Source organism: Panicum virgatum, chromosome 2N, assembly GCF_016808335.1.
Source record: "Panicum virgatum strain AP13 chromosome 2N, P.virgatum_v5, whole genome shotgun sequence".
NCBI classification, from domain to species: Eukaryota; Viridiplantae; Streptophyta; class Magnoliopsida; order Poales; family Poaceae; genus Panicum; species Panicum virgatum.
This window is the reverse complement of record NC_053146.1, coordinates 21,042,806-21,066,438: the sequence shown is the minus strand read 5'-3', so window position 1 is coordinate 21,066,438 and position 23,633 is coordinate 21,042,806. Positions and strand designations below refer to the sequence as shown.

General features: G+C 53.2%; 1 protein-coding gene across 1 annotated transcript; it reads right to left on the bottom strand.

Annotated features, from left to right (window-relative positions):
- On the bottom strand, positions 1-23,485 carry LOC120660032. The gene is made up of 17 exons (XM_039938358.1): positions 22,839-23,485; positions 22,609-22,727; positions 20,926-21,759; positions 20,531-20,840; positions 20,074-20,239; positions 19,378-19,480; positions 19,168-19,281; positions 18,251-18,262; positions 17,917-17,948; positions 12,081-12,269; positions 11,189-11,368; positions 2,696-2,880; positions 2,498-2,593; positions 2,032-2,077; positions 1,811-1,917; positions 1,235-1,336; positions 1-1,139 (listed from the first exon to the last, which is right to left on the bottom strand). Exons 1-17 carry the CDS (start codon positions 23,292-23,294, stop codon positions 588-590), a joined length of 3,603 nt encoding a protein of 1,200 aa, XP_039794292.1. The 5' UTR covers positions 23,295-23,485; the 3' UTR covers positions 1-587.
- Between the last annotated feature and the right edge of the window lie 148 nt (positions 23,486-23,633).

Here is a 23,633-nt window from a genome sequence, read left to right as displayed (position 1 = left end):
GAATCGAATGCGAACAGATAAAAATCCTTCCAGACCAGATCGAATTCAAATACAGTCGGAAAATATCCGTACCATTTACATCCCTACCCACAAGCACGTGCAAAGACCACGTCGATTGCATTCCACATATACCACATTCAAAGTCATCAGTCATATTTCCAGGCAGCAGGCCGCAGAGGCGCATGTGCAAAGACCACGTCGATTGCATTCCACATATACCACATTCAAAGTCATCAGTCATATTTCCAGGCAGCAGGCCGCAGAGGCGCATGTGCAAAGACCACGTCGATTGCATTCCACATATACCACATTCAAAGTCATCAGTCATATTTCCAGGCAGCAGGCCGCAGAGGCAGACCTACACAAATCGCGTGCGTTCAAACGGCGTTGCAGTCTATGGCGGCGATTACAATTGGTTCAAAACCAGTACAGCGACAACATACAACTACAGCACAAACCAAGCTCTACTTGCAGCCCGGTAGTAGCTGTCATCACCTCAAAATCCCATTGGACCAGAGCTTGCTCAGCTCCCTCCGTCATATGATCTGCAACACGACTGCCAAAATGTATGCTGGTATGGTGTTGGATCATGTGGACCTTGCTACCGCTGCACTAGTTGAGTTCCATTGGTTTAAGGGAACTGCATTACTTGGCCATCTGCCCAGTATTCCCTTGCCAGGGTGAGGACGAGCTCCGGATGGAAACTCAAGCGATAACCCATAGCCAAAACCAGAAGGGATGATACGAGGCCATGGAATAATGGGCACAAACCGATGAATACCGGTGCCTCGATCATGTACCAAAGGAAAGACCTTGTTAGAAGCAGGAGCGGGTAACGAATCACTACTAGTTGTAGCATTACCACCACGCTTTGCTCTCTTTTGGAATGCATATCTTCCCTGCTGGCAAAGTTCCGACTTCCTCTTCCTCTTGCCGTGCTTCAAACGAGGTTTGCTGACTACCTCATCTGGACTAAGCCGCCCAAACAAAAGGGTCTTCAGCTTTGGTGTGTCCAGTTTCCCCCTCATGAAATCCAACAAATTCAAAGCACATTGTCTAAGGCATCTGCAGATCTTCTGCATCTGCACCTTCCCCACCGACCTTGCAAAATTTTGTGACCTGTCCAAGAAATCTTCAACCTGCATATAGGGAAGCAAAAATATTGTTGTTTGCTTTTTCAGGGTAAGAGTCCAACCTTTTGCTACTTGTTAGTACTCGATGCACGAATACCTACACTTAAATTGCCGACTCCTTTCTTCCAGGTCTTCGAGATCCATGACGCTTCAAAATTGCTAGCACACAGCCCATGCTCCCATAAACTCTCTGCTGACAACAGCTGTATAACAAGGCCAAATTTTGGCCTTACTAGTGAGCACGATTATTTGAAATAATACATTGACAATAAAAAAGTGAAACCTGGTAAGGATGTAAAACAAGGGCAAACTAATAGGAAATACAAATCACTAAATAATTCACAGACCTCCACAGATCAATGCAGTACTGGGGGAAAGAAAAGAAGTTAAACTTGCTATAATGTGGGTAAATGCAAAGACTATCATATCATAATTCCTGGCTACAATGGCCAAGTAGACAATATAACATGTCACCACGGGTAAATAATGAGAATTTCTGCAGATGTAGTTTAAGCATCTCTAGCTGAAATCTGCTGTGTGTTCTAAAAGAACCTAGGTAGTGTATGTTAGAAGAACACGTACAACATGACAAGGTACAGCATGTTCTTATAGATTCGATTATGGAAAGTAACTCCAAGCACAAACATAAGTACAAGGTGAACCTTTTAGTTACTCACTTTACTTATCAATGACACAAACAGTTCAGCCACAGATTCTGTATTTCTGCTCCCAAACCCCTTGAACGGTAAAATGTTCCTCTCAACGCTTGCACAATCTAAACCATCTGTAAGAACAAGAATTAAGAATGATAGTTATCTTCGGTCTGTGACAGTGAGAAAGTTAGCAAAATGATGCCAGTAAAAGGAAAAAACAAAATGCAAGCATGATAAAAGATAACCTTTTAACAAGGCAGAGAATGCAGGCAATATTGGAGGATGTCGGGTCTGCACTGCACATTCCACAAAGATTCAATTTGAATTTATTCAGAAAAAGAGAACAAGAAGTTAAAAATACTAGTGCTTCATCTCAGACATGTATCTAATTAGCAGGGTTCCAAAATACACATGCGCACTACCATAAAGTTGAATGGAACAAAATCCAATTTCTGATACACAAAATGCAGTAGTTTGGAGTGTAGCAAAAGGATCCAGACTGAGGAAGTGTAGAACGGACTTCTATCATGTTGGCAAAAGGACTTCTATCATGTTTTCTAACCTAGCATAAACCCTATCCAGCATTTTTTACTACAAAAGATTATTTTGAATTCAAATGTACAAATTGATTAGCAGGTCAAAACAAAATGTAGGGGAACAGGTACATGCAATTTAATAACCAGTCAAAAAAATACAATAAACCCATGCTACCTGCAAATGGAAAGCAACTAATGAAATGATTGACATGGAGCTCATTGTTAATTTTCTTGGGCTATTCAAATCATGTATATTAGCCCAGAACTTAACCTGAAGAAAAAAGGTAAGGACAAGATTGTTGTTAAATGATTTCAAGTTGATCCCATGGCTTTGCTAAGTTACTAATTAGAAAGAAAAAGAAGATTGCATTACCAGGTAACTTAGTATCTGAAACCTTTCATCAATCATGGAAACATATTTGAAGATCATTGACCTTGTCATGCCATCTTTATTTTCAACCGAAATATCACATTCAATCCCTGTGCCACAATCAATAACCTTCAGAATAGGCACCCTAGCACTTACAATAGGTAAAACCCCACAGCAAATTCCATTCCCTGGATAGATCATATAAGAAAAGGATGAATATATTCATAAATGAAAGCAAATATGGCACGGGAAATTGGTGATTGATTAACGAGAGTACATGGGGTACATTATATAGGCAAGGATCGGTATGTAGGGTTTATTGAACATACCCAATCAACGGAGATCCTTGCCTAATCGAGATCAATTATCATAACCCATCTAACAGCCCTAGCCGCCTAGGCTGGGCGCCAAGGCCCAAAGGCCAGCCCACTACAAGCCTCGCTAACATGCCCCCGCAGTCTGATCGTCAGCCACCGCGCACGTTCAGACTGGACCTGAACTCCGTGAATACAGAAGAAAGAAGCCCCTTGGTGAAGATATCGGCATAGTGTGAGGAAGTCGGCACATGAAGAACTCGAAGATCACCAACGGAAACCCGCTCCCGGACGAAGTGGAGATCAATCTCAATATGCTTGGTTCGCTGATGCTTAACCGAATTGGAGGACATGTAAACGGCGCTGATATTGTCACAATACACCAGCGCAGCGCGGCGAAGAGGGGCGTGAAGCTCCTCAAGCAGCTGGCGCAGCCAAGTAGCCTCAGCGACACCGTTGGCCACGGCGCGATACTCAGCCTCGGCACTGGACTTGGAGACAGTATTCTAACGCTTGGAGGACCATGAGATGAGATTGTCCCCGAGAAACACAAAATAGCCCGAGGTGGACGTGCGCGTATCCGGACAACCAGCCCAATCAGCATCAGTATATACCACAAGATCAGTCGAGGAAGACGGTCGCAGCAGAAGGCCGAGGTTGAGGGTGCCACGAATATAGCGAAGAATGCGTTTCAGAGCCGCCAAGTGGGGTGCCCGTGGATCATGCATGTGGAGATAGACCTGCTGAACAGCATAAGCAATGTCTGGCCGTGTGAAGGTCAAATACTGTAAAACGCCAGCTAGACTACGAAAATCAGAGGCATCGTCCACAGGAGCACCATCAGCTGCAGCCACCTTGGGGTTTGTATCAACTGGAGTTGAGCACGGTTTGCAATCAGCCATGCCAACCCTATCCAGAATGTCCAACATATACTGCCGCTAAGAGAGAAGTAAGCGATCACCCATCGCTGAACATGCATACCAAGAAAGTGATGCAGTTCACCAAGATCCTTTATGGAGAACTCATGCTGAAGTGCTGCAATAATCCGCTGAAGGAGAGCCTGAGAGGAAGCTGAGGACGATATCATCAACGTACAGTAACAAGTAGACAAGATCAGAACCCCTCTGGTAGTCGAAGAGCGACGTGTCTGTCTTGGCTTCAACAAAACCCAGAGACAGGAGGAATGTGGCAAACCGACTGTACCAAGCACGGGGAGCCTGCTTCAACCCATACAGAGATTTGTTGAGGTGGCAAACAAAGTCCGGATGGGCGGGATCCTCGAAACCAGATGGCTGAGTACAGTAAACTGTCTCTGACAAGGTGTCATGCAGGAATGCATTTTTTACATCTAATTGATGAATGGGCCATCGCCGAGAGAGTGCCAGAGAGAGAACTGATAGCCTAATAAGCCTAGTGTTTGTATCTTAATTATGTATTAGCTTTATGTTTAAGACTTGTCTTGGCTTCTAAGTTGATGAGCCGGGCTACTTTTGCTTTAAGCACTTTAGTGGGTGAGCTCCTGCTATATAGGCAGAGCATCCCCCTCTCTTTGTAACTGAATTCCATTTCCAATTCAATCAAGCAGCCTCAGGTCAAACTGACATCCGACCTTTACCATGAGATTGTGAGTTACATGGGCAACAATTGGCATCAACAGCTAGGGTTCTAGTGTGTTTTTCACTCCCCAGCCGCCGCAGCCACCACCATGTTTACCTCCAGCTCGAGAGCTCGCCGCCTTAAGGACGCCTCCAAGGCCCCTGGTGCGGGCGGCGATGACGCCGCCGCACAGGCGCGGAAGGTGCGTCTCGAGGCCGCCGAGGTAGCTGCGGACGCAGCGGCCGCGGCCAAGGCCGCGGTGGAAGCCGCTGCAGCTCTGCGAGCGGAGATCAAGGCGGAGGAGGCGGAAGAAGAGGAAGGGGTCAGAGGAGTCTGACGGATCGCGCCAGTCGAAGAACCACCGCCGCCGCATGTCGCCATCTCCACCACGGCACCGCGGGCGGCGCGGGCGTTCTCCGGCTGCGCACATCTACCGTGAGATCGGCACTGGGTGGCCGATGCTCACGCGGTCGAACTACTACGAGTGGAGTCTACTCATGAAGGTGAAGATGCAAGCTCGCTTCTTGTGGGACGCCATCAAGTACGACGACGTCGACTTCGAGCAGGATCGCCGGGCGATGGAGGCCCTCTGCGCCTCGGTCCTGCCGGAGATCGGAGCCACCCTCGCCAACAAGCCCACCGCCAAGCTCGCCTGGGAGGCGATCGAAGCCAGGCGCGTTGGGAGCGATCGCGTTCGCCGCGCCGCGCTCCAGCGTCTTCGCGGGGAGTGGGAAGGTCTCACCTTTCGCCCCGACGAGCAAATTGAAGATTTTGCGGTTCGCGTCACCAAACCTGATGGAGCAGATGGTGCGCAACGGCGACACCGATCTCGACGAGGCGCGCGCTGTGGAGAAGTTTCTCCGGTGCATGCCCAAGAGGTACGAGCAGCTCGTCTTCTCCATTGAGACCCTCCTCGACCTCCAGGATCTCTCCATCGACGACGTTGCCGGGCGGTTCAAGGTGGTCGAGGACCGTGAATGCGCGTCGGAGTCAAAGCAGGGCAAGCTGCTATACTCCGAGCAGCGGCGCGCCGGCGGCCGGAAGGGAGACAACGCCACCACGTCCAAGGACGGCCAGGAGCGGCGGCATCGTCCCCGTGGAGGCAGGAAGAACAAGCCCAAGGGCGACCGTGCTGGTGGCGCGGCCGATCTCGGCGGCGGACGCGGTGATCGTGGAGGTGACGCCGGCGGCGAACGCAAAGCGGGCCGCGACGACACCTGCCACAACTGCAACCGCGCTGGGCACTGGGCTAAAGACTGCCCCCAGCTGCGGCGAAATCGCGGTGCCGCACATGTTGCGGAGGGAGACGTCGACGTTGGCCTCTTCCTCGCGCACGGCACCGTCGAGCTGGATGCAGAACGTGCAGCAGCGCACGGTCTCTTCCTCGAGCTCGACGAGCGGCGCGCCCGAGTCGTCCTCAACACCGCCGTCGAAGAGGACGTCGACGAGTGGTACCTCGACAGCGGCGCAACCAACCACATGACCGGGCGCCGTGAGCTCTTCACCGACCTCGACGGCGATGTGTCCGGTTCGGTGCGGTTCGGCGACGCGTCCAGGGTGGACATCCAGGGCGTCGGCACCATCGCGTTCGAGGGGAAGAACGGCGAACGGTGGCTGCTGCACGGCGTCTTCTACATCCCGGCGCTCAAGAACTCGATCATGAGCCTCGGGCGGCTGGACAAGGACGGATCGGAAGTGAGGATCCGAGACAGTGTTCCGAGGGTCTGGGATCAGCGCAGACGTCTCCTGATCAAAGTCCTGCGCGGTCCCAACTTCCTCTACACCCACTTCACCGCGGCCAAGCTGCGCTGTGCTGAACAAGCCGAGGACCAGAAGCTCTGCCTCGCCGTGCGCAAGGATGATCAAGCGTGGTTGTGGCATGAGCGGTACGGTCATCTCCACTTCGAAGCCCTGCACAAGCTCTGCAAGGACGACATGGTGCGCGGGATGCCGGTGATCAAGCACGCCGGCCACCTCTGCGACACGTGCGTCCTCACCAAGCAGAGGCGTGCGCCCTTCCCCGCCCAGGCCTAGTACCGCGCGCAGGAGCAGCTGGAACTGGTGCACAGCAACCTGTGCGGACCGGTGACGCCGGCGACGCCCGGCGGCAAGCGCTTCTTCTTGCTGTTGGTGGACGACGCCACGCGCTTCATGTGGGTGTCCCTGCTGACAGCAAAGTCGGCCACCGCGGATGCGATCAAGCGCGTCCAGGCGGAGGTGGAGAAGGCCAGCGGACGCAAGCTGCGCGTCCTCCGCACCGACAACGGCCGGCAATTCACCGCCGCAGAACTCGCCGACTACTGCGCAGAACACTAATAAGCCTAGTGTTTGTATCTTAATTATGTATTAGCTTTATGTTTAAGACTTGCCTTGGCTTCCAAGTTGATGAGCCGGGCTACTTTTGCTTTAAGCACTTTAGTGGGTGAGCTCTTGCTATATAGGCAGAGCATCCGGCCTCTTTGTAACTGAATTCCATTTCCAATTCAATCAAGGGGCCTCAGGTCAAGCTGACCTCCGGCATTTACCATGAGATTGTGAGTTACCTGGGCAACAAGAACAGTCCGGACAGTGGCGGGCTTGACGACTGGACTGGAGGTCTCTGCAAAGTCCACACCAGGGCGCTGAGTGAAGCTTCGAAGCACCCAACGTGCCTTGTAGCGCTCCAGAGTCCCGTCGGCATTGAACTTGTGCTTGAAGATCCACTTGCCGGTGACGATATTGGCTCCCGGAGGGCGAGGCACAAGATCCCAAGTGTGGTTCTTCATCAGAGCATCATGTTCTTCTACCATAGCGGCTCGCCAATTGGCGTCGGCAAGAGCGCTTTGGTAGGTCTTCGGGATGGCGGAGAGGGGCATGGCGTGGTACAGTGTAGGCATCCGAAAGCCACTTTTGGCTCTCGTTTGCATGGCGTGCTGGTTGGATGGCGGCGGTACCACAACAGCACCAAGCGGCATCGTACCAGCACCAGGGGGCGGCTGCGGTGATCCAGCAGGCTGCGGCCGGCGCGTGTACACCTGGGTGATCACACGCTGGGAGGCATGAACGTCGAGGGAGACGGCGCCGGAGAGGACGGCGCGTAGTCAGTCGTGCCGTGGAAGCCGAGGGCGCCTGGACTGTTGGCGCACAGTCAGGCGCCGAGGAAGCCGGTGCCGAGCAGGTGGGGAGCGTTGCAAACCCAGGTGGAGGGCCGCGCGCTGCCAAGGAAGTCGGGGCCGCACGTGGCTCTGTAGGCGCGTCCGGCAGCGTCGAGGTGGACGGGATCTTGACTGGGAGCGCAGGAAGCGCTGCCGAACCAGCTAGGGTGTCGCCAGGTAATGCCGAGGGGGGCGCAGCCGCACGTTGCTATGCGGGGAGGGAGTCGCCAGGTCCTGCAGGGAGAAGCTGATGCACAGGTCCGATAGGAGCTGGCATGGTGTTAGTAGCATCCAAAAACTCAAGATCCGCCGGTGTGGAAGAGAAGCCGCGCTCAGCAAAGGGAAAAGCAGACACGTCGAAGGTGACGAGAGATGATCACTCGGTTAGAGGAGAGATAAAGACAGCGGTACCCTTTGTGGTGAGCGGAGTATCCCAAGAAGACACATAGGGTGGATCGGGGAGAGAGTTTGTGGGTGGCGGTGGCAGACAGGTTCGGGTAATATTTGCAGCCAAAGACGCGAAGGTGGTTGTAGGAGGGCACGGTGCCAAAGAGGGCAGCGTGTGGTGTGGAGAACCGAAGCGTCATGGTGGGCAAAATGTTGAGAAGGTAGGAGGCTGTCTGCAGGGCTTCGACCCAGTAGGAGGGCGGAAGGGAGGCCTGAAACAGAAGGCAGCGCACAACATTATTGAGAGAACGAATGAGGCGCTCCGCTTTACCGTTTTGAGGCGAGGTGTAGGGACAGGATATGCGGAGATGCATGCCGTGGGTGAGGAAGAACGTGCCAGAGCTGGAGTTGTCAAACTCCTTGCCGCTGTCGCACTGGACTGCCTTCACAGTAGAGCCAAACTGAGTAGTCAAGTAGGCAAAAAAGTGAGCTAGCGTGGAGTAAGTATCAGACTTCAGTTTTAAAGGAAACGTCCAAGTATAATAAGAGCAACCGTCAAGTATAATGAGATAATATTTGTAACCGGAGAGACTAAGAACAGGAGATGTCCACATATCACAATGTATCACAATGAATGAGTTCAAAATTACTAGACGCTCTAGACACTAAAGTACTGAAAGGAAGACGCATATGACGACCAAGATGACATGCGTGACATAGCGAGGAGCTACTATCATGGGGACATGCAGGAAGGCCAGAAGACGACGCTAGCTTGGAGAAGGCCTCGTGTCCAGGGCGACCGAGGCGACGATGCCAGAGTGAAGACCCAGAGGTGGCGACCAGGGAGTGAGCTGCCGGAAGACGAAGGGCGTACAACGGCCCTGAGCTATTGCACCTGGCGATCACGTTCCGAGACTGAAGGCCCTTTACAAAACAACCAGACGAGTCAAACTCAACAGAGCAATTATTATCGGTAGTGAACTAGCGAACAGAAATAAGATTCTTAATAAGTTGTGGAGAGACCAGAACATTATTAAGATGCAAGGAAGATTGAATAACAGTGGTGCCAGTGGCAGTGACAGGTAACAAGGAGCCATTATCGACAATGATTGATGAAGGAGTAGGGTACCGCATGGGAAAAGTATGTGAAAGAATATCAGACTGGGATGTCATGTGATAGGTAGCACCTGAGTCGAAGTACCATTCGTTACTAGGCTGCGGCTGATTCAGTGTCATGGTGCTGAAGGTGGAGGCGAGTGACTGCTGATCCGAGGAGGGTGTCCCGGCCAAGGGGTTGTAGTACCCTGGCGGGGTGACCCACTGGCTAGAGGAGTCCTGCGCGGGGCCCGAGGCTTGCTGGTACTGCACCTGCTAGAGCTGCTGAGCGAGCATGGCCTGCTGCTGCTGCTGGTTCGGCTGGACCAACATGGCCTGCTGCTGCTGCGGACGTGGAGGAAGTGGCGCCAGGGGAGGCCGGGGACCAGGCCAGGTCTGGATAGACCCGGTCCGCCGATTTGGCGCTGGTAGCCTGTCCTCCGGAGGTCGCAGCGGCGTCGGGGGCCGGGTGTTGGCGCCGCTGTTGCCGCCACCGCGCCTGGAGCGCCGGTTCTTGGGCTTGGAACCGGTCGCCGAAGATGTGCTGGAGCCAACGCCCCCGGAGGGCTCGGCTTGCTTGGGCGTGGACGAAGCGACGAACGCGGCGAGCGGCGTCGAGGACTGGTGCGCCATGTTCATCTCCTCAAGCAGCAGCTCAGCCTGGATCTCCGTGAAGGTCGGGAACGGGCGAGCGCGACGGAGATGAACGCCGATGCTGGTGAAGCGCTTGTTGAGGCCGCGAAGCACGTTGAGGACGAGCGTGCGGTCAGAGATAGGAGACCCCAGATTGTCGAGCTGATCAGCCATCTTCTTGAAGCGCCGGCAGTAGTCAGCGATGGAGAGGTCGCCCTGGCAGAAGCCGTGGAACTCAACGTCGAGGAGGATGGTGCAGGTCTCACGGTTCCCCAGGAAGTGCGTCTCTACAGCGACCCATAGGAGGACTGGTGTGCCGCGACTGGAGATGGCCTCGGCGAGATCGTCGAAGAGGGTGCCGGTGATCCAAGACTGGACAACACAGTCCATGCGAGCCCAGTCCAGGGAATCAGGGGCGCGGGCGTTGACCAGCACATGATCCTGCAGGGAGAACTTGCCGGTGGTCAGCAGAAACTGATCGCGCCAGCGAGCGTAGTTGCCGGAGTTGACGTCGAGGACGGTCGTGATCAAACTCCAGATGTTCTGGATGGAGACGGCCTGGGCGTGGAGGTTGAGGACGGCGGCGGCCTCGTGCAGCATCATGGCGGAGTGGAAGTCGTGGTGCTGCGGATGAGGGGATCCTCCATCCTTCTACTCCTGGGGGGCGGCGTCGGGGCGCCAGCCTCGGCGCGAGAGGCGGCCGCGCGATCCAGGGCGCCTGGATCCGCAGGGCAGCGGCGGCGGCCTCAGCCTTAGCATCAGCGGCGCGCTGAAGGGCAGCGGCGCGCGCCTCGTGCGCGGCTTGGGCGGCGGGGGCGGCCGCCTTGGCGGCACGGCGGCGGCTTTGGCGGTGGCGGCCGCCTTCTCCTTGGCGGCGGCTTTGGCGGCGGCAGCCGCCTGTTCCTTGGCGGCGGCGGCGCCAGGAGAGGAGGGGCCAGCCATGAGTAGGGTTTGGGGCGCAACACAGCAGGGCTGGTGCGCAGGGAAGATGGACGTAGCACGGCGGGAAAGCCGGCGCGCGGGCGCTGCACGGCGAGGTGCCGGCGCGCTAGGTCAGTGGAAGACTAATCGGGAAGAAAACCCGGGCTCGTGATACCATGAAAGCAAATATGGCATGGGTACATTATATAGGCAAGTATCGGTATCTAGGGTTTATAGAACACACCCGATCAATGGAGATCTTTGCCTAATCGAGATCAATTACCATAACCCATCTAACAGCCCTAGCCGCCTAGGCTGAGCGCCAAGGCCCAAAGGCCAGCCCACTATAAGCCTCGCTAACAATAAAGATCAATGGGTATGCAATCTGAAAATACTCTGTTTAAGGAAATACTTACTCTGATGAGAATATAGAACTTTGGAAAATTTCCTGATCACAGAGATCTTTTCCTTGCGAGTGTATCGATCATCAGTATTAGCATTGAAATTGACAGAGAGGTCCAGGTCACCACGAGGAGTAAATAAATCCATCGTGAATGATCCAAATGGCTCCACAACTGGAAACCCATCGTTGCTACCTGAAATCATGTTAAATAAAGGTCAAATCAACATGTAAGAGGTATATGTTAAACTAGCAATCAAAATAACACTTCTGCGAACACATGGTGAACTGGTTGTCTTTGTATTACGATAGAAGAAGGTTCAAATACAACACGCCAACACACACCTCATTAAAATACCACATAATAAGCTACTAATATATGATTTGCTGAAGTTCTGAACATCAACAAGAGACACATGCTCATTGCTCGGTGTCATTGGTTCATTGCTCGGTGAATTTTACTAACCAATAAAGTTGTATGGTTGTGCATCTGATTAGAAATAGACCAACACGGCATGTCTGTATTTTCTTTTCTGTTTTTTCAAGAATTCTTCATGTTTCCTAATACCCTAATACTTCTTAAATCAGTACATGGTCAAACTACATTTGGTACGTGATGATATTATCCAGTTACCCAAAGATATTTGCCCATGACAGGTCAGGACCTAATTTATTATTATCAGAATTGTATTGGTGCTGTGCCTCAGAATGGCAGGATCACCTATATTAGGGTGATTGATTTCACGGAGTAAAAAAATGAAGAGTTGTTGGAAGAGCACAATCGTAAATAATATAAATAATCACCGGTGAGCATTTTTATTACTTAGTAGGTTTGGATTTTGGAGGCTAGAAGTTCATAGCGACATTCAAATACACGACAGTCACAACTGCAAGAAATAGAAACGTACCAAATATTTGTTTAGTAATCTTCCTGAAGACATCAACCAAGGTGTTGCGCTGGTCATAGTCAAGTGGCTTCGGACGCAGAACGGCATAAACCTCGAGAAGCAAATGATTGAGAGTTGGAAGCAAAGTAGTATTGACTGAGATTGCTGCCAGCTCCTTCAGCTCCAGACATTCAGCCTGCCTACGTAACTCTGCACAGGATATATGTGTCAAGGGCATCGGATCCTAGGGTAGCTGGACCTCGGCTACGTAGTTCGTAGCCGCGATCCGTCTTCTCCGGCGAGGTTATACCCCTGCGCCGTAGGCTTTGTTGAAGAGAGGAGGAAGGGTTTGGGACTAATGATCTTGCTTAATCTCTCAAGAGTTCAGATTACAGAATATATAGCCCTTGGCCCACAACCGAATGGAGAGTCCCTCCTTAACTCTAGGAACTAAAACAGATAACAGATCTTATCTTCCCTAATCTAGCCACTAGAGGCTGGGGCCTCCCTGTCGCGGTCCGCACGTTCCGCTGCCCTGCATACGTCACCGGCACGTCTGCGCCTTGAGTATGTACGGCCGTACATGACATCTCTCCCCCCCCCCTCGAGGTCCATCTCGTCCTCGAGCTGAAAGTCCGGGTAGGCCGCACGGAAGTCTTCGAGGTCCTCCCACGACGCAGACTCTGCCGGCTCGCCGCGCCACCGGACCAGTACTTGGCGAACACCGCGCGCCAAGTGAGCTTGCTCGACCCGGAGAGGCTCTGGAACCGCAGCACCATGGTGTATAATAGGTAGCGCTGGTGGCGACACCGGCGGGGTGCCGACGAACTTCTTGAGCACGCCCACATGGAACACATCATGTAGCCGAGCGCCTTGGGGAAGCTCCAAACGAACAGCCACTTCGTTGATGAGCTCGGTGACGCGGTACGGCCCGACGTAGCGCGGCTTCAGCTTGCCAGTAGCAGTAGAGCGAGGCAAGGACGCAGCAGCCCGCTGACGAAGTCGAAGAAGCGCCCAGTCACCAACGTTGTAGGACACCGGCCGGCGCTGGCGGTCGTAGTACAGCTTCTGGACCGCCTATGCTTGCTCAAGGCGAAAGCGAACGTCGGTGAGGAACGCCTCGCGGGCCTCCATCTCCTGGGCAACCACAGCCACCCTCGTCTCGCCCGGCTCATAAGAGCGGATGGAAGGCGGGTCGCGGCCATAGACGACGCGAAACGGCGTCTTGTGTAGCGACGTCTGGTAGGCCGTGTTGTAGACGTACTCAGCCCACGGCAGCCAACACAACCATTGTCGACGACGGTCGCCGGTGAAGCAGCGCAGGTACATGACGATGACGCGGTTGGCCGCCTCCGTCTGGCCATCCGACTGGGGATGGAAGGCCTAAGTCATATGCAGCTTCGTGCCCACGAGGCGCATGAGCTCGCGCCAGAACGTCGAAGTGAAGACCGGGTCTCGGTCCGACACAATCGACTGGGGGATGCCATGGAGACAAACGATGTCGGCGAAGAAGGCCTGCGCCACAGACTCTGCTGTGTATGGGTGCTCCAACGGGATGAAGTGAGCATACTTACTGAAACGGTCCACGACGGAGAGGATGACCGTCCTGCCGTGCACTCTTGGAAGTGCCTCCACGAAGTCGATGCCAATGTCCGCCCAAACTATGGAGGGAACGGGTAGCGGCTGCAACAGACCCGCGGGGTGCAGGTGCTCGGACTTGTACCGCTGACAAGTCGTGCAGGCCCGCACGAAGTCCTGCACCAAGCGCCGCATGTTGGGGAAGTGGAAGTCGCGGCGGAGACGGTGCACAGTGCGGTGGACGCCCTCGTGGCCATCATCGTGCACCGCCGCCACAATCTCCTGCAAGAGGGGAGAGGCTGGCGGTATGTACAGGCGCCCCTCGTAGGCGACCATGTCGTCAACCACCGACCAAGGGGCGGCGCGCGTACCCGCGCGAACCTCGTCATGGATGGCCACCAAGGCCGGATCGGTGGCTTGTGCGTGGCGAAGGCACGCGATGAAGTTAAAGCAGGGCGCCGAGATCGCCATGAGGCCGCCGTCGTCATCGTCGCGACGGGAGAGGGCGTCGGCCACCGCGTTGGACGCTCCCGACTTGTACTCGACAGAGAAGTCAAACCCCAGGAGCTTGCCAACCCAATGATGCTAAGGGATCGTGGCCAAGCGCTGGTCGCGGAGGTACTTGAGGCTGTAGTGGTCCGTCTTGACGATGAAGCGGCGGCCCCACAAATACGGCCTCCAGTACCGCACCGCCTGGACGAGACCGATGAGCTCTCGTTCGCATGCGGCGAGGGCACGGTGGCGGGGAGCGACGGGTCGGCTGAAGAAGGCGATCGGATGGCCTTCCTGGACCAGCACCGCGCCAAAGCCATGCAACGAGGCATCGCATTCGACGATGAAGGGCTTGGCGAAGTCCGGCATGGCGAGGACCGGGGCGGTGGTGACTGCGCCCTTGAGCACGTTGAACGCCTCGGCCGCCGCCGCATCCCAGGAGAAGCCATCCTTCTTGAGGAGGGCCGTGAGCGGCGCGGCGACGGTGCCGTAGTTGTCGACGAACTTGCGGTAGTAACCCGCCAAGCCGAGGAAGCCGCGGACCGCCCAGGCCGAGCGCGGCGGTGGCCAGTCGAGGATGGCCTGCACCTTGGCCGGATCCATGGGCCACGCCCGCCTCGGAGATGACGTGCCCCAGGTAGGCGACGGAGGAGACGCCGAAAGCGTACTTGCTGCGCTTGACGAAGAGCTGGTGCCGCCGCAGCTCGGACAAGACGGCGCGGAGGTGACGAAGATGATCCGCCCAGGTCTTGCTATAGATCAGAATATCATCAAAAAACACAAGAACGAAACGACGAAGGAAGGGGCGGAGTACATCGTTCATCAGCGCCTGGAACGTCGCCGGGGCGTTGCAAAGCCCAAACGCCGTCACCAAGAACTCGTAGAGGCCGTCGTGGGTGCGGAACGTGGTCTTGTGCACGTCCTCCGGCCGCATCTGCACCTGGTGGTACCCGGACCTCAAGTCCAGCTTGGTGAAGAACCGTGCCCCGTGGAGCTCATCGAGAAGCTCGTCGACCACTGGAATAGAGAACGCGTCCTTGATGGTGAGCGCGTTCAGGGCACGATAGTCGACGCAGAACCTCCACGACCGGTCGGGCTTCATGACGAGGATGACCGGCGAGGAGAACGGCGAGTCGCTGCGACGGACGATCCCTTGCGCGATCATAGCCGCGCACTGCCGCTCCAGCACATCCTTGTGGGCCGCCGGGTACCGGTATGGACGCACGGCGACCGGTGGCGCGTCCGGCTTGAGAGTGATGTGGTGGTCGTGGGTGTGCTTGGGAGGCAGCCCCGTAGGCTCGGCGAAGACGTCCCCAAAGGAATCCAGGAGCTCGTCGAGGAGGCCCTCACTGGCGCCCGAGGCAGCGAGAGAAGGCGCGCTGTGAGTCGCCAGTCCGGACCAGCAGATGGCGCGGCCTTGGTGTTGGAACGACATCCGCCGCTTGGTGAGGTCCCACACGATGGGGCCCAGCGTTGCGAGCCAGCGGGTGCCCAGGACCATGTCGTACCCCGCCAGCGGCATGACGTAGAGATCCGCCGGGAAGGAGTCGCCACCGATGAGCACAGGGGCGCCTCAGATGACTCCGACGCACATGACGCGCTCGCCGTTGGCGACCATGGCCATGAGGCGGGGTCGCTGGTGCAGAGGGAGGCCGGAGCGCTGCGCGGCCGCCTCCGAGATGAAGTTGTGCATGCTGCCAGAGTCCAGGAGAGCGACGAGCGCCGCGGGTCCGAGCACGACCTTGATCTGCATGGTGTCGGCGAAGGAGACCCCCGCGAGGGCCTGCAGGGAGAAGACTAGAGCATCCTCCGTTCCACCCTCCGCGGCGTCGGCCGGCAGTGCATCTTCGTCGTCGTCCTCGATGCCTTCCAAGAGGAACAGCCGCTGGCATACGCGGTTGTGCCCCCGGGAGTACTTCTTGTCGCAATTGTAGCAGTCCCTTGCGACGACGCTCCTCCTGCTCCGCCTGGGTGAGGCGCTTGATCTGGCGGCCCTCGACGGTGATCGTCGCGGGGGCAGCCGGCTTGGGAGCCTGCGGTGCCGGCAGGGCGAGGCGTGGAGCCGGCATAGGAAGCAGTGGCGGCCGGGGCGCAGGCTTGGTCACCGGCGTGGAGTACTGCTCGCGCAACTCGAATTGTCGGGCCAAACTCATGGCGGCGTCTAGGGTTTGCGGGTTCTGGATGCGGACGTCGAGGCTGAGAAGCGGCATGAGGCCCCCAAGTGAACAGCTGAACGCGCTGTTCTTCCAGGAGGGGACCCGCGCGGGCGGGGAGCGCCTGGAAGCGGTCCATGTAGTCTGCCACCGTGCCGGTGCGGCGGCACTCGGCTAGCTCGGCCAAGGGAGCGGAGCGCAGGGGCGGCCCGTAGCGGAGGTTCAGCAGCTCCTTGAAGCAGCGCCACGACGGGGTACCCATGTCCGTTTGGATCTACATGTACCATTGTTGCGCCCCATCTTCGAGGTTGTAGGACGCTATCCACACCTTTTCCTCCTCCATGATCCGCTGCTGGTGGAAGAAGGATTCACAGCGGTTGATGAAGATGAGCGGATCGGTCTTGCCGTCGTAGCGTGGGAAGTCCATCTTGTGGAACTTCGGTGGCCGATCATTGTGATGCTCGCCGAAGGGCTGCTTGTTGTTGGAGCCCTACGACCGGTCGGCCGCGAGAATGGCGATGGCCTTGGCGTTGGCCTCCGCGGTGGCCTGGAGGGCTTTGACGGACTCGACCAGGGACGCCACGGTGGTCTTGAGATCGTCACCTTGGTCGCCCATGGCGGCGGCGCAAGACGCAGCGGATGAGGACGACGGAAATGGCGGCATTGCGGCTGGTGGTGTTGAGGGCTGTGGAGAGGGAGAGGATCGTCTGGATCATGATACCAGGTTGTCAAGGGCGTCGGATCCTAGGGTAGCTGGACCTCGGCTACGTAGTTCGTAGCCACGATCCGTCTTCTCCGGCGAGGTTATACCCCTGCGCCGTAGGCTTTGTTGAAGAGAGGAGGAAGGGTTTGGGAATAATGATCTTGCTTAATCTCTCAAGAGTTCAGATTACAGAATATATAGCCCTTGGCCCACAACCGAATGGAGAGTCCCTCCTTAACTCTAGGAACTAAAACAGATAACAGATCTTATCTTCCCTAATCTAGCCACTAGAGGCCGGGGCCTCCCTATCGCGGCCCGCACGTTCCGCTGCCCTGCGTACGTCATGGGCACGCCTGCGCCTTGAGTATGTACGGCCGTACATGACAATATGATACTTAGGCCACTCTCAGTGGAGTTTCATGAGAATTTCATGGATATTTAATTTTGCTATGTGGCAGGATATTTATAAAGAGAGGGAATAGTTTCATGGGATGCGAGAGGAGTTTCATTCCCATAACACTCATCCGGCTCGGTTTTTGCTCTAGGTAAATATGCAATGAAACCATGCATTGAAACTGGCCTCACACAGATTTGACATATACACACTGTGCTTAGAAAATAATAATTCCCCACTGCCAATAATAAGTTATATTTGCACCCGCCATCCCCTCTGTAGCTCGTGTTAAAATAGTTCCCGGATGGATCGACATTTACATAAAAAAGATAAGGAAAAGAGGAAATCCATTCTGGCGGTTTAATTTTTGCCGCAGCAGGGTCCGTTTGCGCATGGAAGCATGAACAGCAAAAGCAGACCAGGCACTGCATCCCTGTACTGCAATGCAAACCGCGGGCACCAAAATCACAGAACGCAGGGAGTAAAACAAGGGGGGGGAGCGGAGGGGACAGGAGAGCACCACGTAGTAGGAAGTACCTTGAGAATCCCATATGCTTGCCTCGCTGCACCTGCAAACATCGGAAGAGCGAGATCAATCCGCACAACAGCAAGACCGCGCGCGCAAGCAGAAATGCGAACCCCCATTCTGGCGAACCCCAGCTTTATCTCCCCGAAAGAGTAGATTGAACTTGGGGTCGTGGGGAATCGGGAAGGGTTGGGCCGTTGGGGGAAGAGGAAGGAAGAGGGAGAGACTAACTGAGAGGAGTCGGAGTCGTCGGACACGGAGGTGCTGCACGCCGGAGCCGCCATGGTGGATGAGGATCGGCTCACTCTCACTAGGTCATTTCCATCTGTTAGCGAGCGAAGAAACTTGTCTCCTCCCCTCCGAGGCTACGCTAATCGCTCCTCCTCATGCCGCCGCTCTCTTCAGTCTCCAGTCTTCACGCTTCACCTTGCTCTCTCCTCCTTTTACTATATCCCTCACTGACAGAATGGGCCCGGCCACAGGTGCTCTGCTCTGGCCGGTGCGGCCCGATCTTCATGGGCCAGAATGGAAGACGTAGGGACCGCCAAACCATTTTGTTGGGCCTGCAAAGACATCGCTCTAATACTACGGAAACAACAGGACGCACCGACGACGCTTGCGACGGCACCGCCATAATCCAGCAAGTGTTCCAGGCACTTCCAGGAGTGAAACTTTGTTCAGCCCATGGGCATTCATGGCCTTCGCCTGATCGTGTTGTCACATCATCAGTACTTGCTTTGGACGCACAATACAAAGCACCATTAGCACATCCATGTACAAGTATGAAGTAGATACATGGAATACCATGTCTAAAGGAACCAGTGGCGGACCCGGGGGGGCAGCCCCCCCTAATCCTTCAGCCTAGCTCCGCCCCTGAAAGGAACAGAAGGAAATCACAAACGCATCATTCCGAGGCGACCAAGATGCACTGCACTGTACAAACAAGCAATAAATAACTTGCACCTTTCCTCCACCTCATGTTTCAACCAACCCCATTAGTCGTTGTGAAACAAAATTAGTGGTGACCCAACCCAAGTCCCAATCAGCGAAGGCCACCTCCCCGATCTGCCGCCACACCCGAAACCATAACACTACTTACACCACGGCAGGGCTGGGCAGGCCAAAATGAAATGAACCCAACGAATTAGATAGAATGAACAAAATTGAATACAATCATACACCACCCACTAACAACTCCACACTTGAGCCCACAAACAACACATGTATTCCTCTTATCTCCTTTATGTCATCCTTGTATCTACATGATGAAGTATGCTCGGATCACCTCGATTATGGGCGCACGGCACAGCGGGCATTTCCCTCCGCCCCGAACCAATTCATTCGCACATTTTGAGCACGTGCACATGTGCCCGCATCTGATAGTTAACACCCAGACAAGTTCATAGTTAGCACAACAGACTTTTATTCATGTACTAGTGATATGATTAACACGTGATCAGTGCAAGCCAAACCTGTACAGAAGGGAGTCAATTGGAGTCTCACAGCATATACAGCAGGTCCCTTTTCTCACATTTATCCATTTTGAACCATCGTCAATTATTTCTTTACTCTCCCCTGAAATTTAAGCACACAGCTTAGGCAGATGTATGGAAGTGTCATCGCTACTGAGATGCAAAGCTAAGCACTATGAACATGATTCCTTTCTTTTCAACCATAAACTAATACCAACTCAAATATGACATAGTTGTGTGTGATCGATTTAATTTAATTAGTAATATATCGCTTGCCTTGCCATAAGGATGCAAACAAGTTTTACATAAGTGCTCGATGCAGTGGCAGTGGAATACAGATGCAAGTAATGCGTTTAGAGACCTTATTGCCCTAAGCTATGTGCCAATTTGAAACTATATTTGGTAACACAAAATACACAACATCCTATCTGTATGTTTCAAGAATCAAGAATGTAAACTATAGTTAGGCCCCTAAGGAAATTGCACACCTTTTGCCATTGTGATTGGTGCCAACAAGTCAACAACAGATCAGTTAAGAGCTACACCAAGAATTAAGAGGTTGCCTGGCAAATTTCAAATGCAAGACAAGATTACATGCAAACTGTATGCTCTCTGGATTTCACTGACCTCTTTAAATTCAGACAACTAAATGCCCTGGAGAAAACACTGGAAACAGGAGGTTGTAGATTTACTAACCTTGCTCCCCAATGAAACGATTCAAGGCTGCTGAAACTTCTTGCCTTACAGAACGCTGTAACTCTAGCTGCATATCCATGCAAGCTTCCAACATCCTTTGCATATGGCTCATGCCTTGCTGAAGTCTAGCCATATCAGCCCTTAAATCATTGATGGCCTCCCATTCCTGGACATGAAAACCAAAATAAATAAGCAATTACCGCATAATAACATATACTACTGTGAAGTGCACATAAAAAGTACCCCAAGAGCAATCTAAAAACAAAAATTGAATGCAGTAGAGTACTATAAGTAAAGCCTACAAAGTAGAGTACTGTAAAAAAAGCCTACAAAATATGATTTATTAATTAACTCGCAATGAAGAATAGAAGTATTCTTATCTCCAAAAATATGAATTGAGCAAAGTAAAAAAAAACTAAATGTACGTGTGGAAAGAATATCATAGGGAATAGCTCACAATGTCAGAAGAACGATGAATGTTTTGTCTGATCCAATTATTACGATGCAACTCTGAATGCCAAAGTGGCTGACGAGGCGGGATAGGTGGAGGTGGTATAACTAAAGGAGGCCTGCCAACAGTGTGCTGCAGTTCCTGGTCATCATCATCTCTTTGCTGCTCCTGATTTTGATCTGGTGAGTTAGGAGCAGGAGTTGTTCCTTCCAGATCCCAAGGGAGAGGACCACGACCTTGCCGTTCAACATATGACCGGATAAGCCGGTCTAAGTTTTCACGAAAAGCACTATGAAGAAGATTAGAAACGCTCCTTCTGCATGATTTAAGATAAATTCAGAATTTAGACCAACACCAAATAAATTGTTTGTACCAACTTTCTTTAAGAAAGAAACAATCACCTGCTTAGAAGTTCCCTCAATTCTGTGCTGTACACATTATCATCATCCCCAGGGATGAATGTATTAGCTCTTCTAATAAGAGCAGCATCATGGTCAATTGGTTGGTCAGAAGTATTATCATGCCAATTGTCTGCAGTATCATTAGACTCGTCATCATCTTGCCACTCTTCATTGACTTCAGGGAGAGGATCATCACTCTGCCACTCATCATAGACTTCTATAGGACGATCATCTCTGCTCCACTCCCCATGTGATTCCTGAAGGTTACTATTGTCATGCAACTCTTCAAGCACTGCAGGAAGATGATCACTATCATGCTGCTCTTCATGCACTTCAGGAAGACTATCATCACTGATTGACTCTTCGTGTCCTTCAGGAAGATGATCAACACTGGTTGATTCTTCATTTGGTTCTGGAAGACGATCTTCGTGATCATCCTCAACTGCTGTCCCCTCATGGGATGAGATGTCTGCGTTTTCGCGCCAACTTCTTTCAGACCCCTCTCCAATCACAGCACGGGAAAATCGCTGCCAATCGCTTCTCTCTTGTTCCAAATCTTCCTGACTTTCTGCTTGACTATGAGATTCACAGAAGACTTCAGCAACACTTGGGGTGCCACTTTCAAGTCCTGATGTTGTTGCTGTACCTTCAATTTGCTGAAGACTGATATTCTCACTTGTTCGTTCAGGTCTCTCCTGAGTAGTTTCAGAAGTAGTAGGTCTTGATTCAGAAATATCATTTGTAGATAGTTCAACATCATGAGTTGAAGAAGCATCTGCTTGGCTATCTGCTTGACCACGGACAAGATTCTCCAATCTGAAGCGGAACTCTTCTCTAGTTATTAAAATTAATGAGTATTATCATTTTATTTAGACACTTAGCGCACAATGAAAAGCATCAGAAGTACATTTTAACATGACTAATTAGACTCATCCATATAGTTGTGAACACGCCAGCTTGAAATTACCAAATGCGATAGGAGAAAAGGGTGATAAAGTACATAACAAAAGTAATCGATTGTGTGGCTAGCTTGCAAGTCCATATCTAGGCATCTAGCCGATATGTACATCTTACACTAAAATGGCAACAAGCGTCAAAGATGGCAATCAAGTAGGAAGATGACAAAATGCCGGAACAGCTTTCAAGTTTCAAACACTCATAGGATGGCATGATGATTAGCACTTTGGAGTTACAAAGGGACAATATAAGCAGTACTAATCTATAGCTGAGCATTGACAGTTTGGTTAGTAAAAATTTGCATTACTAAAAACACAGAACTTTTAAGCCTTTATCAGCATCATATAGCATTATAACCCTATTATAGATATCATTCTTTGTATACTGGAAGTATCTTTCTACTTCATGAAGCAGAACATTTGCAAATCAACAGAAAAGCTAAACGCAGCCACTGCTGAAGTAATATCAAGCATCGTGAACTCCTTATAAGATGTAACCCCTCCAACTATAGCATCAGAATATTAAGACAGTGACAAATTGGTCCAGCACAAACTTGCATTTATCCCAGCAAAAGAAAAAAAAAAGGCGTACCCAGTGCCGTAGGCTTCCCGCACTGTACGGGGTCTGGGGAAGGGTTGTTTTTAAGCCCAAGCCTTACCCACGCAAATGTGCAGAGGCACCCTGAAAACTCATGTCTCAGCAGTCAGCACGCGAGCTGACACATACCTCAAACCGGAGACAGGATGCCGTTGCCGCAGCTGGCCAAGCTCCCTTGCAGCCACAGATGGGGGCCTCCTCTCCTCTGGCAGACCACCGTTACGCAGAAAGCGGCCCCGGAGCAGCGCCTACAGTAATGACGGGAATTCTGATCGTATCAGAAATCCGAAACGAATGGCAAAGCAGTGCGTAATAAACAAGTGATGGAACAGTGGGTAGAGAAGCGAAGAAGCACCGACGTGGATTCGATTGCGGTGCGGGAAGTCGGAGACAGCGCGGTGCTGGGAGAGGCGGTGGAGCTCGGCCTGGCGGTCGGCGGCCATGCGCATGACGAGCTCGAGGCGCGCCTGGCGACCGCGGATCCGGGGGGCGTCCCTGCGCGCGTGGTCAGGGACGGGGGACGGCGGAGGCCCGGTGTCGTCGTCGGGGTCGCGGGCGGCCATGTGGACCCACTCCCTGACGAGGCGCACCCGGTCGCGCTCTATCTCGCGGAGCCAGGAGGACGAGGACGAGGACGAGGAGGCGGCGCGCGAGATCTGCGCCGCGGGCGCGCGGCGGAGGAGGTCAGGGGAGCCCTCGCGGCTGGATCCAGCGTCCCAGTCGCTGTCGCTGCGGGGCTCGGAGGGCTCGCGGCGGCGGCGCGAGGTCATGCCGCTGTCGGGGAGGGGGGGAACTGGGACGGGGACGTCGCCCATCGCCGCCGGCCGCGCTGCGGCATGGGGAGGCGGGGGAAGCTGGTGCCGAATGGATTGTGCTGCAGCCAAGTCAATCCCCCAGCGCAACGCGGCAGAGCCTCAGCATTGGAGGAGTCGAGGAGACGACGACGACGGAGGGGAGAAGGCGGAGTCGAAGCAAATCCTCCCAACGGGGAGACGCAAGACGACACCACTCGGCACTCGCCGCGGGTAACTAGAGAGGGTTACGATTTTTTTAATAATAATATAAAATAAAATGCAGGATAACAGTTCTGGAGGGAAACTAAAAATCCTAAATTGTTATTATTATGTTTATTTTTTGCAATGTTATTGAATATA

Excerpts from the sequence above, each read along its gene's own strand:
- LOC120660032 (XM_039938358.1), bottom strand. The coding sequence starts at position 23,294 with ATGGGCGACGTCCCCGTCCCAGTTCCCCCCCTCCCCGACAGCGGCATG. Across the intron at positions 22,728-22,838 it reads CGCACCGCAATCGAATCCAC|GCGCTGCTCCGGGGCCGCTT; the intron begins GTCGGTGCTTCT and ends TCATTACTGTAG. Across the intron at positions 19,282-19,377 it reads ATTGACTCCCTTCTGTACAG|ATGCGGGCACATGTGCACGT; the intron begins GTTTGGCTTGCA and ends GTTAACTATCAG.